Source organism: Haliotis cracherodii, unplaced genomic scaffold, assembly GCF_022045235.1.
Source record: "Haliotis cracherodii isolate W230 unplaced genomic scaffold, xgHalCrac1.p SCAF_39, whole genome shotgun sequence".
Classification (NCBI taxonomy): Eukaryota; Metazoa; Mollusca; class Gastropoda; order Lepetellida; family Haliotidae; genus Haliotis; species Haliotis cracherodii.
Window position 1 is genome coordinate 628,091 of NW_027266296.1, and position 18,460 is coordinate 646,550.

At 41.5% G+C, this 18,460-nt stretch overlaps 1 protein-coding gene across 1 annotated transcript; it reads right to left on the minus strand.

Moving 5' to 3' along the window:
• Nucleotides 1-163: 163 nt before the first annotated feature.
• On the minus strand, nt 164-5,836 carry LOC139478148 (uncharacterized). Its single transcript, XM_071260482.1, has 3 exons — nt 5,446-5,836; nt 1,373-1,564; nt 164-384 (listed from the first exon to the last, which is right to left on the minus strand). Exons 1-3 carry the CDS (start codon nt 5,834-5,836, stop codon nt 164-166), a joined length of 804 nt encoding a protein of 267 aa, XP_071116583.1.
• Between the last annotated feature and the right edge of the window lie 12,624 nt (nt 5,837-18,460).

Sequence of the window (18,460 nt, forward strand, 5' to 3'; positions counted from 1 at the left end):
TTTCGATTTCGTTGCGCGATTTTGATTCGTTAGTCCAGGCAAAATGTAACTCCATAATTCCAGCCTAGTTCGGCAAGGGTGGAAACTGGACTTTTACAGTCAGTCAACTCACTTACCTCGGGAAGATGCTTTCAACAGACTTCAGACTGGGCCACCCCTATTATTACAGGATAGGTTTTTCACAGATGAAGTATCCCGGGCGGAAGCAGCAGTCGTCGTCCATGCACGTGCCCTCGTCTTCTCGCTGCGAGATGAGTTTGACACACATATGACCTCTATCCGGGGAACCAGGGCACCAGTTGGAATACTTCATTTCGCTTCCGTCCATCCAATTGTAGACTGAGAACAGTTTCATGGCGCCAATGTTGAAGCCAGTTCGAGTCACTGGAACCAAATGTTCATGTTATGAATATTTTGGAAATAGGCACCCGATATTCTGTCCGCGTGACACTGGACCTGTGAAGATCCGGGGTAGAATAGGTCTTCAACAACCCATGCTTGCCGTAAAAAGGTGACTATGCTTGTCGTAAAAGGCGACTAACGGGATCGGGTGGTCAGGTTTCCTGACTTGGTTGATGCTTGTCATCGTATCCCATTTGCGTGGATCGATGCTCATTATGTCAATCACTGGATTATCTTGACCAGATTCGATTATTTACAGACCGCCGTCATACATAGCTGGAATATTGCTGAGTGCAGCGTTAAACAGCAAACAAAGTTAGCGAAACGTCGCCTCTTACGACCAGCAAAGGTTGCTGGGACAATTCTAACTCAGAATCCTCACGTGGAGTTGATGTAATTGCCTTAACGGACACATCCTGCAAGCTGACTGTGTTATTAACGTCTTAATACTGCAAACAACCAGGCCTCTATGTCAGTAAGATGATGTTATGAACACACCCAAAGTCCAAAATATTTTATAATCACTTTCGCATGTAAGTTACTCCTGACGTCATGGTCTTCGAGTGCTTCCCTGATCTTTTCGATTGAGCGGTGGTTCGATCCCCGTCTGTTAAAATATGGTACTTGTTGTTACCTTGCCTGGCGCTCGGCATTATGGGGATAAAACAAGGACTGATCGGATCGGAGTCAGTAAAATGTATGGTAACTCAGTGGGCTAGCACTATAAAACCGGCATTAATCTGGATTGGTACAAGCAGTCATATACACAATCACATCCATGTCGCTATTCAAGTGCAATAATCTTGAACGCGACGTTAAAGCCAATTTCACTTCACCTTCAAGGAATTAAAAAACATTTATTTTGTAAACACATTTTAATTTCGAGTAGTCGTTAACGTAACACTGCAGATTGATAGTATCATAATACGAGAAATTACAACTTTATTGGAGACTAATCATAATATCTTACTGTGTTTAAGGCTGTTGGTGTATTTAGTTAGTTCCTTCAGTTTGTCGCTTGTGTCCGGTTGAACAAGGCGACCTCCCTGGACCATGCCCCGACATCTTCTCTTGGCGGTATACATACAGCGATTCTCGTGAATCGCTTTGAAGCAGAACTTCAGCTTGGCGATATACACAAAATCCCTTGGACAGTTTGATTCTGAAATTCAAAAGGAAGCAAATAAACAAATGTTGACAACTGCAGGAATACCAGATATTGTTGTTTCAAAGAGTGAGTGTGAGTGAGTGAGTTGGGTTTAACGCCGCTTTTAACAGTATTCCAGTCATATCACGGTGTGTCAGCTTAACGTGGGAGGAAAGCACGAAGTGATGCAGGTCTCAGACGTTTACCACTTCGGTGAAACCCATGAAAAAACAAGCATTTAATTATCCTATGATTGAGGAACACCTTCCCACTTGAGAACTATTCCATAAGATGCTGCTTGATTGACAGTGACTGACCGAGTGCGTCCATTCAAGTATGACTAGAATCATTTGAGGACATTTCATTCTAGTCATATTTCATGGTGTGAACAATCCATTAGTTAATCCTACTGGTAGAGAAACATGATTACCCTTTCACGAACACATATGGTTATCACTGATTTTCAGAAGTCCATTCGGGGGCACGGGTGGCCCAGTCGTCTAAGGCGCCGCGATTCGCTGTGCAGAGTTGCGTCCCTTGGCCACGCCAGAAACCTATGATTGTGGGTTCGAATCCCGATTCGCCCCGATTATGTTTCTAGGTTTGTCAGCACCATACCTGTGCTCGTGGGTTTCACCGAAGTGGTAAACGTCTGAGACCTGCATCACTTCGGGCTTTCCTCCCACATTAAGCTGACACGCCGCGATATAACTGTAATACTGTTAAAAGCGGCGTTAAACCCAACTCACTCACTCAGTTGTCCATTCAGATAATTTTCACAGCTATGTTGCCATGTACGCAAAATGAAATAGTTTTCGGTGGGTTATCTTCACTGGTATTCTCTTGTCCTGACAATGTATGTAATTTATATTTGGTGTGTTCTATCATGTCAAATGCAGCAGACGGCTCAAGTGTGACAAGTAAACCTATAACCCCCTGTCGCTCTTACATATGAAGTCTAGGTTCTGTGGAATACAGTGGCCTATAAGTGACATGGAGTCTGTTTTTCAATATTTTGATATTTCACATACTGTTATCGTAACCTTTTGCAAATCAACACGATTTGTCATACAACTATGTGATAAATTATGTATAAGGAAGATACTGAATCGTTGAAAAGTGAAGCGAAAAAAACAACAAACTAAAATGAAAATGTCAAAACAAAAACAAAAAGGTCGAAAACTAAAATGAAAATGTCAAACACAAAAACGAAAAGGTCAAAACTAAAATGAAAATACAGAAAACTATTTCCATCGCGGTGGAAACAGGTTTCCCGCCTATGGCATAAACTGCACGTGCAGGTTAGCTGTATAAATGCGTCCGTCTGCAGGGTATAACCACACGTTATGAAAGCACACAAAAGAAATGCCACGACTGTCACTGGAGCAGAGAGAGAGATAGAGAGAGAGAGAGAGAGAGAGAGAGAGAGAGAGAGAGAGAGAGAGAGAGAGATCGGTATGGCCGAAATGGGGGCAACACAGGTCCGAATTGCCAGAAAGTTAAGTTGTACACCATTGACAGTAGCCAGGCTGATTCAACGATACAAGCAGACAGGGAGGACACAGGACAGGCCTAGGACCGGACGACCCCGAGTGACAACACCACTGGAAGACGGTCAGATACGGCTCATTCACCTGCGAAACAGATTCGTAACGGCGACGGCGACGGCGACGGCGACGGCGACGGCAGCAACAGCGTTGGGACATCCCATTAGCCAACGTAGAGTACTACGACGACTTCGTGCTGCTGGAATCCGAGCACATCGTCCTTTCCGAGGAATGGTACTGACTGCTCAACATCGACGAGGGAGACTGCGATGGGCGAGGCAGGTTCGACGCTGGCAAGTGAGAAATTGGCGTCGAGTGCTGTTTACTGATGAAAGTCGGTTTAACTTGTTTCGAAATGACGGCAGAGAACGAGTTTATCAACGCAGAGGAGAACGTTTGGCTCCGGCGTGTATTCGAGAGGTCCATCCATTCGGCGGGGGAGGTGTCATGGTGTGGGGCGGTATTTGTGGAGATCAGAAGACTGATTTAGGGATTTTACAGGGAAACCTGAACGCTGTGCAGTACAGAGACCAAGTGTTGTGCTTCCGTTCTTACAAAACCAACAGCAGGGGACATTGTTTCAACACGACAATGCCAGGCCCCATACTCCAAGACTGACTCGGAACTTTCTAAACCAGCAGAACGTTGACGTTTTGCCCTGGCCTTCCCCACTCACCCGAGATGAATCCTATTGAACATCTGTGGGACCATCTTGACAGACAGATTAGAGCACGCCATCAGCCTTCCGTCAACAGACAAGAATTGCAACAGGCCCTGAGAGACGAGTGGCAACGGATTCCAGTCCACGTCATCAGAAGACTTGACATCATCGATGAGGCGGCGTATCACAGCATGCATTGAAGCACGCTATTGAAGGCAACTGTGTCGACAATGAACTTGTAGAGTGTCTGACAATTTTTTGGTGACATTTCAGACAACTTTTGAAAATGAAATTTCTTACCCCACCATTGTTTACCTTGAGCTTACATTACCTGTGATTGCACAATTTTATTCAAACTGTGGTTGATCAATCATTTGTTACCCCTCCCTAGATTATATTATAATTCTCAACAAAACCTCTTCTTGAATTTTTTTTATCGATCATGGAACTCGACCTATACTTTCTTTTGCCGTCCAGTTTATATGTAGGATATCTATGTATTCATACGCACGTCTTTTTTAAAGGCGTAATTTTTTTGAAAATCAAGCATCAAGCATTCATCAATGTCATGGTAGAATCTTGTGGAGAGTTTTTTTTTGTCACTCTGAATCGTATGTCAATTCTAATTATGAAATAGATGAGGCTGTTTCACTGGTTTCCTTTGTTACTTGTTCATTTGGGTAAATCAGTGGAAATAGATTAATTGTTCACTACTGAACGAAATCAGATCATGTATATACATGAAACTTAAATTCTCGAGTTCTGAGTTTGCCAATCCAGCAGAGATATAAACTCAAATTGATCAAGAAACAGACAAGCAAGAAGAGCATAACTGGTTACCCATGTAGATGCCTACTTCTTGCCTTCTTCACATGAATGTTATCTATGAGGAAATAAAACATTTTCTCAGTAAACTGGAGATGACAGTTGCTTTCCTTTTTGACAATGTAACCTGAAGATAGAGATGAAAGTAAATTTATGGTCACCGTTTAGTGACAAATGTCCCTCCACGAGGGCGGGAATGGTCCTGACAAACCGTTATGTACAATCCGATCAAAACTGGGAGTCGAACCGACGCCTTAGACGACTCAACCAAACCTGAGCACTATCATGTGTTCTATCACCTGCAGACGGGTATCTGGTAACGGATGTATAATCCAAATTGATACCTATCGTTGTGAGAGTCGACACACGCTGCCTTTGTATGCTTCGTCGCAATACAATCAGTGCTAATTCCTCGTGAACAAGAATTAGTACTGATTACCTATCCCGAAAGAAAGTGAGTGAGTGTGAGTGAGTTGGGTTTAACGCCGCTTTTAACAGTATTTAGTTATATCACGGCGTGTCAGCTTAATGTGGGAGGAAAGCCCAAAGTGATGCAGGTCTAAGATGTTTACCACTTCGGTGAAACCCACGAGCACGGGTATGGTGCTGACAAACCTAGATACATAATCGGGGCGAACCGGGATTCGAACCAACAATCATAGGATTCTGGTGTGCCCAAGGGACGCAACTCTGCACAGCGAATCGCGGCGCCTTAGACGACCGGGCCACCCGTGCCCCCTGTGAGAGTCGGCAGAATATGCCTTTGTATTCTTCGTCCCAATAAAATCAGTGCTTATTCCTCGTGAACAAGAATTAGTACTGATTACTTATCCCGAAAGAAAGAAGATAAAAATCATATTGACCTTGGTATGGGTGCTTCTTGACCATTGTAACCTCTCTGGAAATCCATTCTCCTCTACCATTGCCTCTCCTCTTTCCTATGTCCAATCGGCGATCCTCCCTGTCATCTCTGACATTACCCCTCGTAGCACCCCCAGCCTTCCAGTCATCTTCTTCCTCGTCATCTCTGACATCGTCTCCGCTGTCTTTACCATGGTTATTCTGTCCCTCCTTGTATTCCACACTTGCCTGTCCACTCTTCGCTTGCTTCTCCTCCGACGTTATCCAAGCGTCAAATTCAGCATCAAGATTTCCGTCACTCGACATTTCGACGTTTTCGTCGAAGCTGTCAGGATCACCAGCTGCCATAACTTTGACAATGGCCAGTGTGGCGAGGACGAAAAGGTGTTTCATTTTGAGAAACGTAGATAATATAGAAACCTATATTCAAATTCAAATACACTAGGTATTCTCGGCTTCCCTGAACATAGCAAGTCTCGATTATTATATATACCATCGAGGTACTTAATGGGATATGTCAACCACTGGCAGATCTTTGCATCATTTGTATTGAACTTTACTGTAAGGTTACTCAATACATTATCTCCAAAAACAATCTGTTGGGTATAGAACTCAGGTATTTGATTAATTTTAGCATGTCAAATTTACAGGGTGATACATAAATAGAGCAAAGTTTCCTGTAGAGCTGACAGCGCTCAGTTCAATTTGGAACCGAACGCAATAAAGGTTTTAAATGTTAAATTAGCGCCATTTCACTCATTTCCTTCGTCAAACCCAAAGATTTCACGTTTGCCATGGTAGAATGGTGATAACTCACATAGTTTTTAATGTAGGATTAAATTTAGACCGCCTCCGTGGTCTAGTGGTAGAGCGTCTGCCCTGGGAGCGGAAGGTCCGGTGTTCAATCCCCGGCCGCGTCATACCAAAAGATGTTAACAGATGGTACTTGTTGTTACCCTGTCTCGCGCTCGGCATTAAGGGGCTAAAGCAAGGACTGGTCGGCTCGGAGTGAGTATACTGTGTCTGAGTGGGGTATTCATGTTAAACTGCAGCATCGTATCTCAGTGAGCTAGCACTATCAATTGACATCAGTCCGGACTAGTACAAGCACACACACACACACACACACACACACACTAAATTTAGTTTTGCCATTGATAAATTGAATTTGAAACAGAGAGACCAGCTACAGGTTTCAAATGTTAAATAATCTCCCTTTGACTAATACAAAAGTGTTCACGGTAGAATTGAAATCAAACAGTCACATATATGTATGTATTGGTAACAGTTCAGTTAAGGGTTTGCCATTTTTTCGTAAATCCTGATTTTGCTCAAATCAAACAATCAATTACCATCTGTTGATTATTTATATGATACATAAAATATACATCTGAAATCACTTTTGCGTTTCTTTTTTTTGCAGAGTATATATATTTCTAAAACTGATCATGCCCATAGTTTGTTCATACCAAATATTTTATCAGTCATATCTAGTCATTGATATTCTACTCAGTTGATGGGGCGGTCGGGTAACCTAGTGGTTAAAGCGTTCGCTCGTCACGCCGAAGACCCGGGTTCGATTCCCGACATGGGTACAATGTGTGAAGCCCATTTCTGGTGTCCCCCGCCGTGATATTGCTGGAATACTGCTAAAAGCGGCGTAAAACCATACTCATCCACCCACTCACCCATCACACCGAAGAACCGGGTTCGATTCCCGACATATGGGTACAATGTATGAAGTGGGTGAGTATGGTTTTACGCCGCTTTTAGCAATATTCCAGCAATATGACGGAGGGGGGCACCAGAAATTGGCTTCACACATTGTACCCAAATGGGTAATCGAAACCGGGTCTTCGACGTTACCAGGGAACACTTTGACCACTAGGCTACCACACCGCCTCCCGTTAGACATTGAATGTATAGTATGTCACAAACTCATAATTATATATGTATATTATGCATAACTACTGAATATGTCTACCTGTATCAAAATTCCAGAATTTGACAACCTGTAAAGAAAATACTGAATTTGACTACCTGTGAAAAAATACTGAATTTGACAAACGGTAAAGAAAATACTAAATATGTCTGAAAGTACAGAATCCGTGTAAAATTTGCTCGAGAATAAGTAAGGTTCGAGTTCAAATGCTTGGAACTATTGCCACCTGACAACTGTAAGGTCAAAACATATCTTAGAAAAATTGAACTGAAGAAACAATATCTTTATATCAAATGCATACTTAACATACGAAAGCGTGGCGTGCTGTAAGCTATCGACAGTCCCTGGAACAATACCACAAGGTTCAAACGAGCCAGCTGCACTTGTCTCGAATGCCAGTACCATGTCTGGGAATTTTGTCAAAGTAAAAGGAAATGTGATTTATTTCAACAAATAATCACACTGAAATTCAAGGTAGAATTGTGATTTGAAAGACAACAAGCTTGCTACCTTAGAATCACGATTACTTTTATAGATTTGTATCAGACAAAAGAAAAAAAAGAAAATAAAACACTCTCTTCCTAATTGGTTGGTTGGTTGGTTGGTTTGTTGTTTAACGCCGCACTCAGCAATATTCCAGCTATATGACGGCGGTCTGTAAATAATCGAGTCTGGACCAGACAATCCAGTGATGTATCAACCAAGTCAGCGAGCCTGACCACCCGATCCAGTTAGTCGCCTTTTACGACAAGCAGAGTCACCTTTTACGGGAAGCATGGGTTGCTGAAGACCTCTTCTACCCCGGAATCTTCACGGGACCCATTCTTAATTGACCTAATAAAAGTGAGATAGTAACATGGGGTTATACGTCACCAGGGGGCACTGGTGGCACAGTCGTCTAAGGCGCCGCGATTCGCTGTGCAGTGTTGCAATCAAATTGGCTTCTGGTTTGTGAAGCACGGGAATGGATTCAGGGACTAGTCTAGGTTACCGAGATGCGAGCCCTGGAGATACAGAGGATGGGTTTCTGTGTCGGCCACATCCCCCTTTTATAATGTTAAAATGATGCTAATGGCCCCAGTTATTTGTTGGTTTAAGTTCAGATTCCGTAAACTACTGATTTTTTTTTGACTAAACCGACGTCTTACCACGTTCTCCAATAAAGGGTTAATTTTGACATGAGAAAATAATTAAAAGAACACAAAATCGACTATTGTATACATCAGGCGTGCGACAGGTGTTTATGTCGTGTGCCTACAATATAATGCATTGCCTGAAGCGTTCATAAAATAAGTTCAAACACTCCGATCAGGACACGGCAAAACTGAACAGAACTTAATTTCGCAGAACCTCAACATATGACGAAGAATAAAAATGACAGGCAGTCGTTAACCGTCATATATCATTGTGTTTAGAATGAGTGCAGATTATACACAATTTCTGTACTTTGATACTGAAATTGTAATTTCTTCGCATTTTTGGCAAATGTTTACAGTAAACAAATTACGAAGGTCTGTAAAAGTGAATTCATCACCAACATTATTTCCGTTCCATATGCAGCTTATCGGATCATTTACGGTAGTATTCCATCGTCCTGTGGTTACGAAAAGCAGGATGTCATGAAAACTAGTAGTTTTCTGGCCAGGACAGTGATAATAAAAATGTATTATATATAAATAATAAATGTAAAACTATATTTATAAAACCATATTTATATAAGATCTCTATCTAGAAGACCGTTTTAAGCCCTGGGATTACCCACGGATATTGCCTATTTTGATTGAGTAACATTTTATCCAAATGTAAGCCCATGGCTTGAAAACGATAAAGGACAAAAGCATGATAGGGAGAATGAATATCCCAAGATTAATGGAACAATACTCAAAAATGAAATGAGAGAACAGCACTTTAACAAAAGACGTGATTTTCTTTTTCAACTTGAAAGTTATGAGCGAAGAACACGTTCAAAACTGAAATGGGAGCTGTACCAGTAGGAGCAACAAACGGATATCACAGATATGCGTGTCTGTAATATGCGTTTAAAATGCCACATTGAGTATTCAGGGTATCACCTACGCTATGGACCTGTGAAGATCCGGGGTAGAATAGGTCTTCAGCAACCCATGCTTGCCGTAAAAGGCGACTGAGCTTGCCATAAGAGGCGACTAACGGGATCGGGTGGTCAGGCTCGCTGACTTGGTTTAAGCATGTCATCCATTCCAGTTGCGTGGATCGATGCTGATGTAATCAATCACTGGATTGTCTGGTCCAGACTCAATTATTTACAGACCGTCGTCATATAGGTGGAATATTGCTGAGTGCGGCGTAAAACAATAAACCAACCAACCAACCTACGCTATGGGCCCAAAATGGCTAGTAAGTGTGGAAACCCCTAACTGAGATTTAGGTTCAATGTTGGTGCAAATTGGCCACATAGAAGCGTGCCGCAACACTTGCTGAAGAACGTCCGATCAGGGAGATCAATCACTGTTTCAATTCTATCTAAGCCCATGGGCTTAAAGGCGTTTTAGATTTTCGTTTATAAGCCCATGGGCTAAATAACGAGGGGGGCTTAAAATATGCAGTCCCGTTATGTCTCAAGTGCTCGGAGTGCAAATTTGATGACTTGCCTCAAGCGTTCATAAAATCGTTCTAGGGAACAATTCTGGAACCTAGGCAAGAACAGTGCTTTTCCTTCCTTCAGCAAACGGTTGTGTCTACCTTGCAACTATTACGTGTTTGATGATAATGTTTGATACAGCGTTTTACACAGTGTTTTTCATCTTCAATAATGGCGAAATTAGAACAAAGCCTTGGATTTAAAGATATTCCTAATTCAGTGTTTAATTTATGGTCACTTAGACGATATTTTCGGAGTTGACAGTGGCTTAGTCTGTCTTACAGACCCAGATAAGATACAAATATATATCAAAATACCGCCCATGCAAGTCTATAAAGTTTGGCAAGTCTAGATTACTGCAGCACCATGGTAGTCTGTCTTACAGACCCTGATACAAATATATATATCAAATACAGCCCATGCAAGTATATAATGTTTGGCAAGTCTAGATTACTGCAGCACCATGGTAGTCTGATACAAACATATATCAAATACAGCCCATGCAAGTATATAATGTTTGGCAAGATTACTGCATTATCTGAAAATGAAGAGAGTCACTGCGCTCCCTTTTATTATATTTTTATTAAGATAACTGAACAACTGTTTTTTTTCTGTACGATATGTTCATTTCAGAGACTAGACGTTAGTCTAACAGTGGCTGAGAAACGGTTCTAAACTGTTTCATTCTTAACTCTGCTATGAAGATATTGATATTGGAGCACTTGTCTAGACAAACCAACTGTTACCCATAGCTAAATAGCAGCTGACCAAGATCAAAGCCCAAGCAACTAGCCCGAGTCCCATCCCTGTTACAGTATGTATGCCCGAGGGTGGCGTATTGAACAGTAATGGACTTCTGATAACATGGTATGTTATCTTGATTGGCATACATGCCTTAAAGGTCACGTGACGTAGCAGGTGCACGAAAAGCGGTAAATGGCCACTCAAAGCCACCAATGTAGCACTTTGTACAGTGTTGGCTTGTTATAACGGTTGGAATGTGTCAGACTGTACTATGCCGACACATTCTGTCATGAGATGCGTGGTCCATCATAGGAGCCGTTTGGTAAAATGAGAATTTTTGTTTGTAATTTAAAATGTCTGCTTAGTCGTTTCCACCATTAGTTGTAGACTTGCATTAAGTCTCTGAAATGCAACTATTCGTTCAAGATTTTTTTGGTTAAATTGTGTTTTAGTATAGATTTATTGGGGTTAATGTAAAATGAGGATCATCTTTACGGCTTGACTAAGATTTGGTCCCTGAAATGAAAATAGTTGAAGACTTCTTTTGTTAACTGTCTTTTTATATAAAGGCGCCAAGAGAATCTCTTCATTTCCTGAAAGATGAGATCTAGATTTGCCATATTGCAGATTTGTCGTTTTGTTTGATTGTTCGGATATTTTCGTACGAAATGCTACAAGGACACCATTCGTCAACACTCGCCTCTTTCCGTAACCGGCTTGTCCCGGAATAACACGTATTGGTCACGAATGACAGGAATACGTGGTTGTGATTTGGTGAGTTATTTTATTTAAAGGGTGATTATACTCCACTGTCAGTTGCCCATAGGTCTGGGAGTTGTAGTTTGAAAAAAAACCTTGTGTATATGTAATTACATCGTCGATCATCAAGTGTATCATACATCCATTCTATTACGATCTAACTTACATTACACATGAATGTCGAATTTTGTAACGTATATTTCTTATTTTCGCCTTTGCCGTACTGTTGGCATTACATTTGCAACATACCAACCGCAATTTTGTATCTCGAATTAATGATGTAAGAGAATATATTTTACGATATTTCCGAATGAAACTGATCAAGGGGAATAACTCTAAATTTGTTTTCTGCCACAACGGAGTGGATTATACATGCCTAACTGTGGTATGCTTGCCGACTCGGACCAAAGTATGCGTGCAATATATGTGTTCCGTTAGATGAACTCGTTGTCAACCGGTCCCCACTCGCATGGCATGGGGGTATGTATCCTTTCTGTTAGTTTATGTTCCCCGCGCCCGTAGGGAGAGTGCATCAACCCACCCCCACCCCCACCCCCACCCCCTCAACTTGTGCTTGCCGTTGGAAATACAACCAGCACACATTGTAGCTTAATGACTTCCCTCCTAGTCTGTCTTACAGACCCTGATACAAATATATGTCAAATACAGCCGATGCAAGTCTATAATGTTTGGCAAGTCTAGATTACTGCAGTGTCAAATGAAGAGAGTCACTGGGCTCCCTTTTATTATATTTTTATTAAGATAACTGAACAACTGTTTTTTCTGTACGATATGTTCATTTCAGAGACTAGATGTTAGTCTACTTCCCTCCCTGTCTTTGTCCCCAGGGAAACATCCTTTCCAGCTGGAAACTATTTTTTTAAGTCGGTGAGCCAGCGATAGTTTGAATGTAGATCCATGTCCGACACGCGTTTAGAGTGAGTGAGTGAGTATGATTCTACGCCGCTTTTAGCAATATTCCAGCAATATTACGGCGGGGGACACCAGAATTGACATTGACATGTACCGCCTAAAAACACATTTAAGGAGGACGTATGCGGTCACGTTTATAGTTTAAATTGAGTGAGTGAGTGAGTATGGTTTTACGCCGCTTTAAGCAATATTCGAGCAATGTCACAGAAATGGGCTTCACACATTTTACCCATGTCGGGAATCGAACCCGGGCCTTCGGCGTGACGAGCGAACGCTTTAACTACCAGGCTACCCGACCGCCCCGACCGCCCCGACCGCCCCGACTCGCATTTAGAAGAAAGATTTTGATTGGTTGTTGATTTGAAATTCATGCGCGAGAGACATTTTGTGCTAAGTTAGTTACAATAGAGATGAAGCTGGTGACGTCACTTTCAAAACGAGGCTATATGTGGTGAAAGGGTCCTGGATATTGATTATAACAGACTGGATACATGATACACTGGATACATGATACACTGGATACATGATACACTGGATACGTGATACACTGGATACATTATACACTGGATACATGATACAATGGATACATGAATCACTGGATACATGATACACTGGATACATGATACACCGGATACATGATACACTGGATACAAGATACACTGGATACATGATACACTGGATACATGACACACTGGATACATGATACACTGGATACATGATACACTGGATACATGATACACCGGATACATGATACACTGGATACAAGATACACTGGATACATGATACACTGGATACATGATACACTGGATACATGATACACGATACATGATACATTGGATACATGATACACTGGATACATGATACACAGGATACATGATACACTGGATACATGATACACAGGATACATGATACACTGGATACATGATACACGGTACATGATACACTGGGTACATGATACACAGGATACATGATACACGGGATACATGATACACTGGATACATGATACACGGTACATGATACACTGGATACATGATACACTGGATACATGATACACTGGATACATGATACACTGGATACATTATACACGATACTCCAGGATGTTTGTATCAGTGTAATCATTAGCATATAGCCCCGTGCAGATTCCGGTAGACTAACATATAGTCTCTGAAATGAACATATCATACAGAAAATAAAAATCTAATAAAAAGGGAGCCCAGTGATTCTCTTCATTTTCTGCAGTAATCTAGACTTGCCAAACATTATAGACTTGCATGGGCTGTAGTTGATATAAATGTATCAGGGTCTGTAAGACAGACTAAGATTCCGGGTTAGAAATGGTCATCAGTAACCCATGCTTGTGGTAAGAAGCTACTAACTGGATCTTTGATTCGATTAACAAATGTCATAGTATTCCAATTACCCAGAACGATTGTTAATTACTGGGTTTTCTGGTCCAGGCTCAATTATTTACAGACCGCCGTCAGTTGGCAGGTAAACAAAGTAACGTGTGATCGATTTAAACAAACCTAGCTGGGACTGCCATTCCTGTCCAGATTTTTTTTCTGTTTCTAACTTGTAAAGTCAGCTAGAAAATGACTGTTTCCCGATTTGTTATATCCCCCAATTTGTTATATCCCCCAATTTCCCTTCCAAACTTTTCGCTGTGCGGAGTTGCGTCCCTTACAGGTGTCAGAAACCTATGATCCTGGGTTCGAATCCTGGTTCGCCCTGGTTATTTTTCTAGATTTCGCAGCAAAATACCTGTGCTAATGGGTTTCACCAAAAGTGGCAAACGTTTCTATAGAAGAGACAAAACCCTTTCCATGATCAATAGAAACATCTACTGAGTCGATTGTACGATTCCAACTTTTTCATAATCCCGAGGTTATGAATCACTATCTGATAGTGATGATACCAAGTGTTCACGAAAAGTTGAGCGTATCCTGCCCCTCTGGTTGTACTTGTCACAAACACATGCAAAGTCAATTGATCACGGGAAAATTTGGTACAAGTCCAAACAGGGAGTTACATCGGACATCATGGTCACTGATGCGTCAAGTGTGTCCTCTACACGTCTACAGAAAGACGTTTTGAACGCTTTAGGAAGGCCTTGGATGTGGCAACCTTGATCAAACAACTTTTGAGCATTTGAGCAAGAGTCGTTTGACGCTCTTTGACTCGATTGTACAAATAACGTTGTGAAATGTAGACACCAAAGCCTGGAGCTGCTAAAATATTGCTTAACAAAAAGGGAAATTTGATTGTTGGAAAGTTGGATATTTTTTATCACTCTGAATCTTTACCCATACCAAAGACCAAAGGCCCTGTTTCAAAAAGGGAAAGTAGCGATAGAGCTATCCTAATACATATAAATAGTATATATGACGACAGGCGTAGCGCCACAATTTTGTAAGAGCAAATGTATATATTTGCTTTCTGGTTCACCGTAAAGAAACAATATTTTGGGCCGAAAGAATCTTTACTATATCCTGAGATATACCGGTGTATGGTCTCTGCTGTATCCCAAATATTTCACTTTTTGTGTTTGACTGTGACGTCATGGCATATGTGTCGTTGGATGTTGTCGACAGCTAGGGCTACGCTCCATACTGAGCAGTCTTCGCTGACTCATCCCCAGGGAAAAAGACAGAAGCTAGGGGGAGAGGTGCACATATCAAAAACTTATAAATATTTAGAAGAGTTGTTCTCACATAAACTGACGGTGAATGCCAGAGATAGTTGGAGGCAAGTCTAAGAGAGGGGCAGTAAATCTAGTCATGTGTGCCACCCACCTCGGTCTAGGGGTAAAACTGCCGGGGCTACTCATAGGCTTCATAGTCCGAACAATCAGGTGCCTGTGTGATTTGTTTTTTGTTTAACGTCCAGCCGCACTTGGCAATATTACAGTTTTATAACGGCGGTCTGTAAATTAACGAGTCTGGACTAGACAACCCGTGATTGACATCATGAGCATCGATCTACGCAACTGGGAAATGATAAGCCTGACCACCCGATACCGTTAGTCGAGTCTTAAGACAAACATTGGTTGCTGAATTATTTACTGTGATCAGTGGTTGTACAGTTCTGAGACGTATGTCAACTATTTCTATCTGTCAATACAATGCCTGTATACAAACAGGCAGACTTTGTATTCAGTGTGACGTATCGGGCCTAAAAAAGGTCAGTTTTATGTTGACAATAAATGAATTGTGGTTGAAATTAAGCAGTAGTAGTAGTAATAGTAGTGGTAGTAGTAGTAGTACTAGTGGTGGTAGTAGTAGTAGTAGTGGTGGTACTAGTGGTGGTAGTAGTAGTAATAGTGGTAGTAGTAGTACTACTAGTAGTAGTAGTAGTAGCAGTAATGGTAGTAGTAGTAGTAGTTGTAGAAGTAGCGGTAGTAGTAGTAGTAGTAGTCGTCGTCGTTGCATTAGTAATGGCAGTAGTAATAGTAGTAGTTGTAGCATTAGTAGGGATAGTAGTAATGCTAGTAGTAACAGTAGTAATGGTAGTAGTAGTAGTAGTAATAGTAGTGGTAGTAGTAGTAATACTAGTGGTGGTAGTAGTAGTAGTGTTTGTATTAGTACTAGTAGTGGTAGTAGTAGTAGTAGTTGTAGTAATAGTAGTCGTAGCATTAGTAGTAATGGTAGTAGTAGTAGCAGTAGTCGTCGTCGTGGCATTAGTAGCGGTAGTAGTAATAGTAGTAGTGGTAGTAGTATTTGTAGTAGTAGTAGTAGTAGCTGTAGTAGTAGTAGTAGTAGTAGTAGTAGTAGTAGGGATAGTAGTAGCGGTAGTGGTAGTAGTAGTAGTAGTAGTAGCGGTAGTGGTAGTAGTAGTAGCATTAGTAGGGATAGTAGTAATGGTAGTAGTAGTAGTAGTAGTAATGGTAGTAGTAGTAGTAGCGGTAGTGGTAGTAGTAGTAGCATTAGTAGGGATAGTAGTAATGGTAGTAGTAGTAGTAGTAGTAGTAATGGTAGTAGTAGTAGTAGCGGTAGTGGTAGTAGTAGTAGCATTAGTAGGGATAGTAGTAATGGTAGTAGTAGTAGTAGTAGTAATGGTAGTAGTAGTAGTAGCGGTAGTGGTAGTAGTAGTAGCATTAGTAGGGATAGTAGTAATGGTAGTAGTAGTAGTAGTAGTAGTAATGGTAGTAGTAGTAGTAGTAGTAGCGGTAGTGGTAGTAGTAGTAGTAGTAGTAGTAGTAGTAGTAGTAGTAGTAGTAGTAGCGGTAGTGGTAGTAGTAGTAGTAGTAGTAGTAGTAGTAGTAGTAGCAATGGTAGTAGTAGTAGTAGTAGCGGTAGTGGTAGTAGTAGTAGCATTAGTAGGGATAGTAGTAATGGTAGTAGTAGTAGTAGTAGTAGTAGTAGTGGTAGTATTAGTATTAGTAGCGGTAGTGGTAGTAATGGTGGTGGTGGTGTAGTGGTAGCAGCAAGTAGTTGTAGTAGTAGTAGTTTAAAAACATATATCTACACATTCCTTAATTTCATTCTTGACTTGAGTTGGACCCTATTTAAATCTTTTTCTCGAGGGTCTGGGAGAAAGATTTCTACTCCTGTCAAGTTAAATTAACCAGCGAATCACATTGTTACCGAGATACAAGTAATCAATCAAAAGAGAATATTTAGCATTGACGTATTGGGGATTGGAGCAAGGGGCCTGAATGTTCGGGCCAATGCATTACCCCTCGGCAAAGCGTATCAGTGAAAGCTTGTCTGAAATAAACACGCCCAATGGGACCAGGCTGTATCGGAGCCCCCTGCGGGGAATGTTGAGGGTAAGGCGATGGGGATAGCGTTATTGTCAGTAGACACGATACGCTGTACCTGTACTGAGGGGGTCACTGGGTAGTGTGACACGGGGGCAGGGGGTGCTCTTGTCAAGTGGGGTATCGGCTTAAAACAAAACTACTCCGTTACAGCATTATCAAAATTTACATTTGCGTCCAGCCATATCCTTCAATAAGTTAAAACGTGCACTTTAAGAACAAGCTTGCATTCTAAACACAGTGTGAGACGTAAACTGTTTCTAAGTTTCAAAAACATGTTTAGATTTGTGTTTAGATCCTAAACAAGCGTAGAGCTAAAGATGTCAGACATATTTTTAATACCTACATTCTGTTCAGGGTGTAGGAGTTGGGAAGTATCTGTATATACTGAGAGAGAAAAGACGCGATAGTGTCATATGCAAAATATTGAAATTACAAAATATGATCATAACGATTTATGAAAAGGCAGCTCCAATCTTGTTTGAACAACAAAGAGACGTCTTGATGAGAGCAAGGAGTGATATGTATGAACACAAATACCAGACTTAACTTCTGAATCAGTACAATATGGTCCTTGTGGGGATATATTTTCTAATTTCGGAATCTCGAACAAGTGTACCTTGTGTTATATCCAATATGTTTGTCTTGAATGTAAGGCGTGGACTTAAACAGTATTGCATAAACACAGCAGACAATAATCAATGCAATTCGTGACATACATGTAAATTATGTAGTTCTGCACAATAGAGGGCTGTCACACCGTTATCACAAATGTATGAGAGGAAGAGAGACTGAAAGAGAGAGAGAGAGAGAGAGAGAGAGAGAGAGAGAGAGAGAGAGGGAGAGAGAGAGAGACGGAGAAAGAGAGACGGAGAAAGAGAGATAGATATAGTGAGAGGGGAGAGGGGGCGAGAGAGAGTGTGCGAATTCGCCACATAGAGGAAATACACTTTGGCATGGCGGTGGTGGGGGTGTGTGGTGGGGGGTGGGGGGTGGAGGGGGGGGGGGGGTGTCTGAGAGTCGTTTGCTGAAGAACTGGGGAATGTTACAAATTGTATTCTGCCTCTGCATCTGCATAATGGATTGAGAAGTTCTTGGGACAAAATAATGTTGACAAGCTGGCTGAGAGTTTAAGTGAAATAGCAATGAAGCGAACATGCGATTAGACGCTCCGCTTCCAGTGGTAATCTGCAATCGTCCCTTCAGATCCCCAATGGATAACGCCCAGCTACCACTAATGAACCGCACCCTATAATGTGA

Excerpts from the sequence above, each read along its gene's own strand:
- LOC139478148 (XM_071260482.1), bottom strand. The coding sequence starts at position 5,836 with ATGAAACACCTTTTCGTCCTCGCCACACTGGCCATTGTCAAAGTTATG. Across the intron at positions 1,565-5,445 it reads CAAGAAGCACCCATACCAAG|AATCAAACTGTCCAAGGGAT; the intron begins GTCAATATGATT and ends TTTGAATTTCAG. Across the intron at positions 385-1,372 it reads CACCAACAGCCTTAAACACA|TGACTCGAACTGGCTTCAAC; the intron begins GTAAGATATTAT and ends ATTTGGTTCCAG.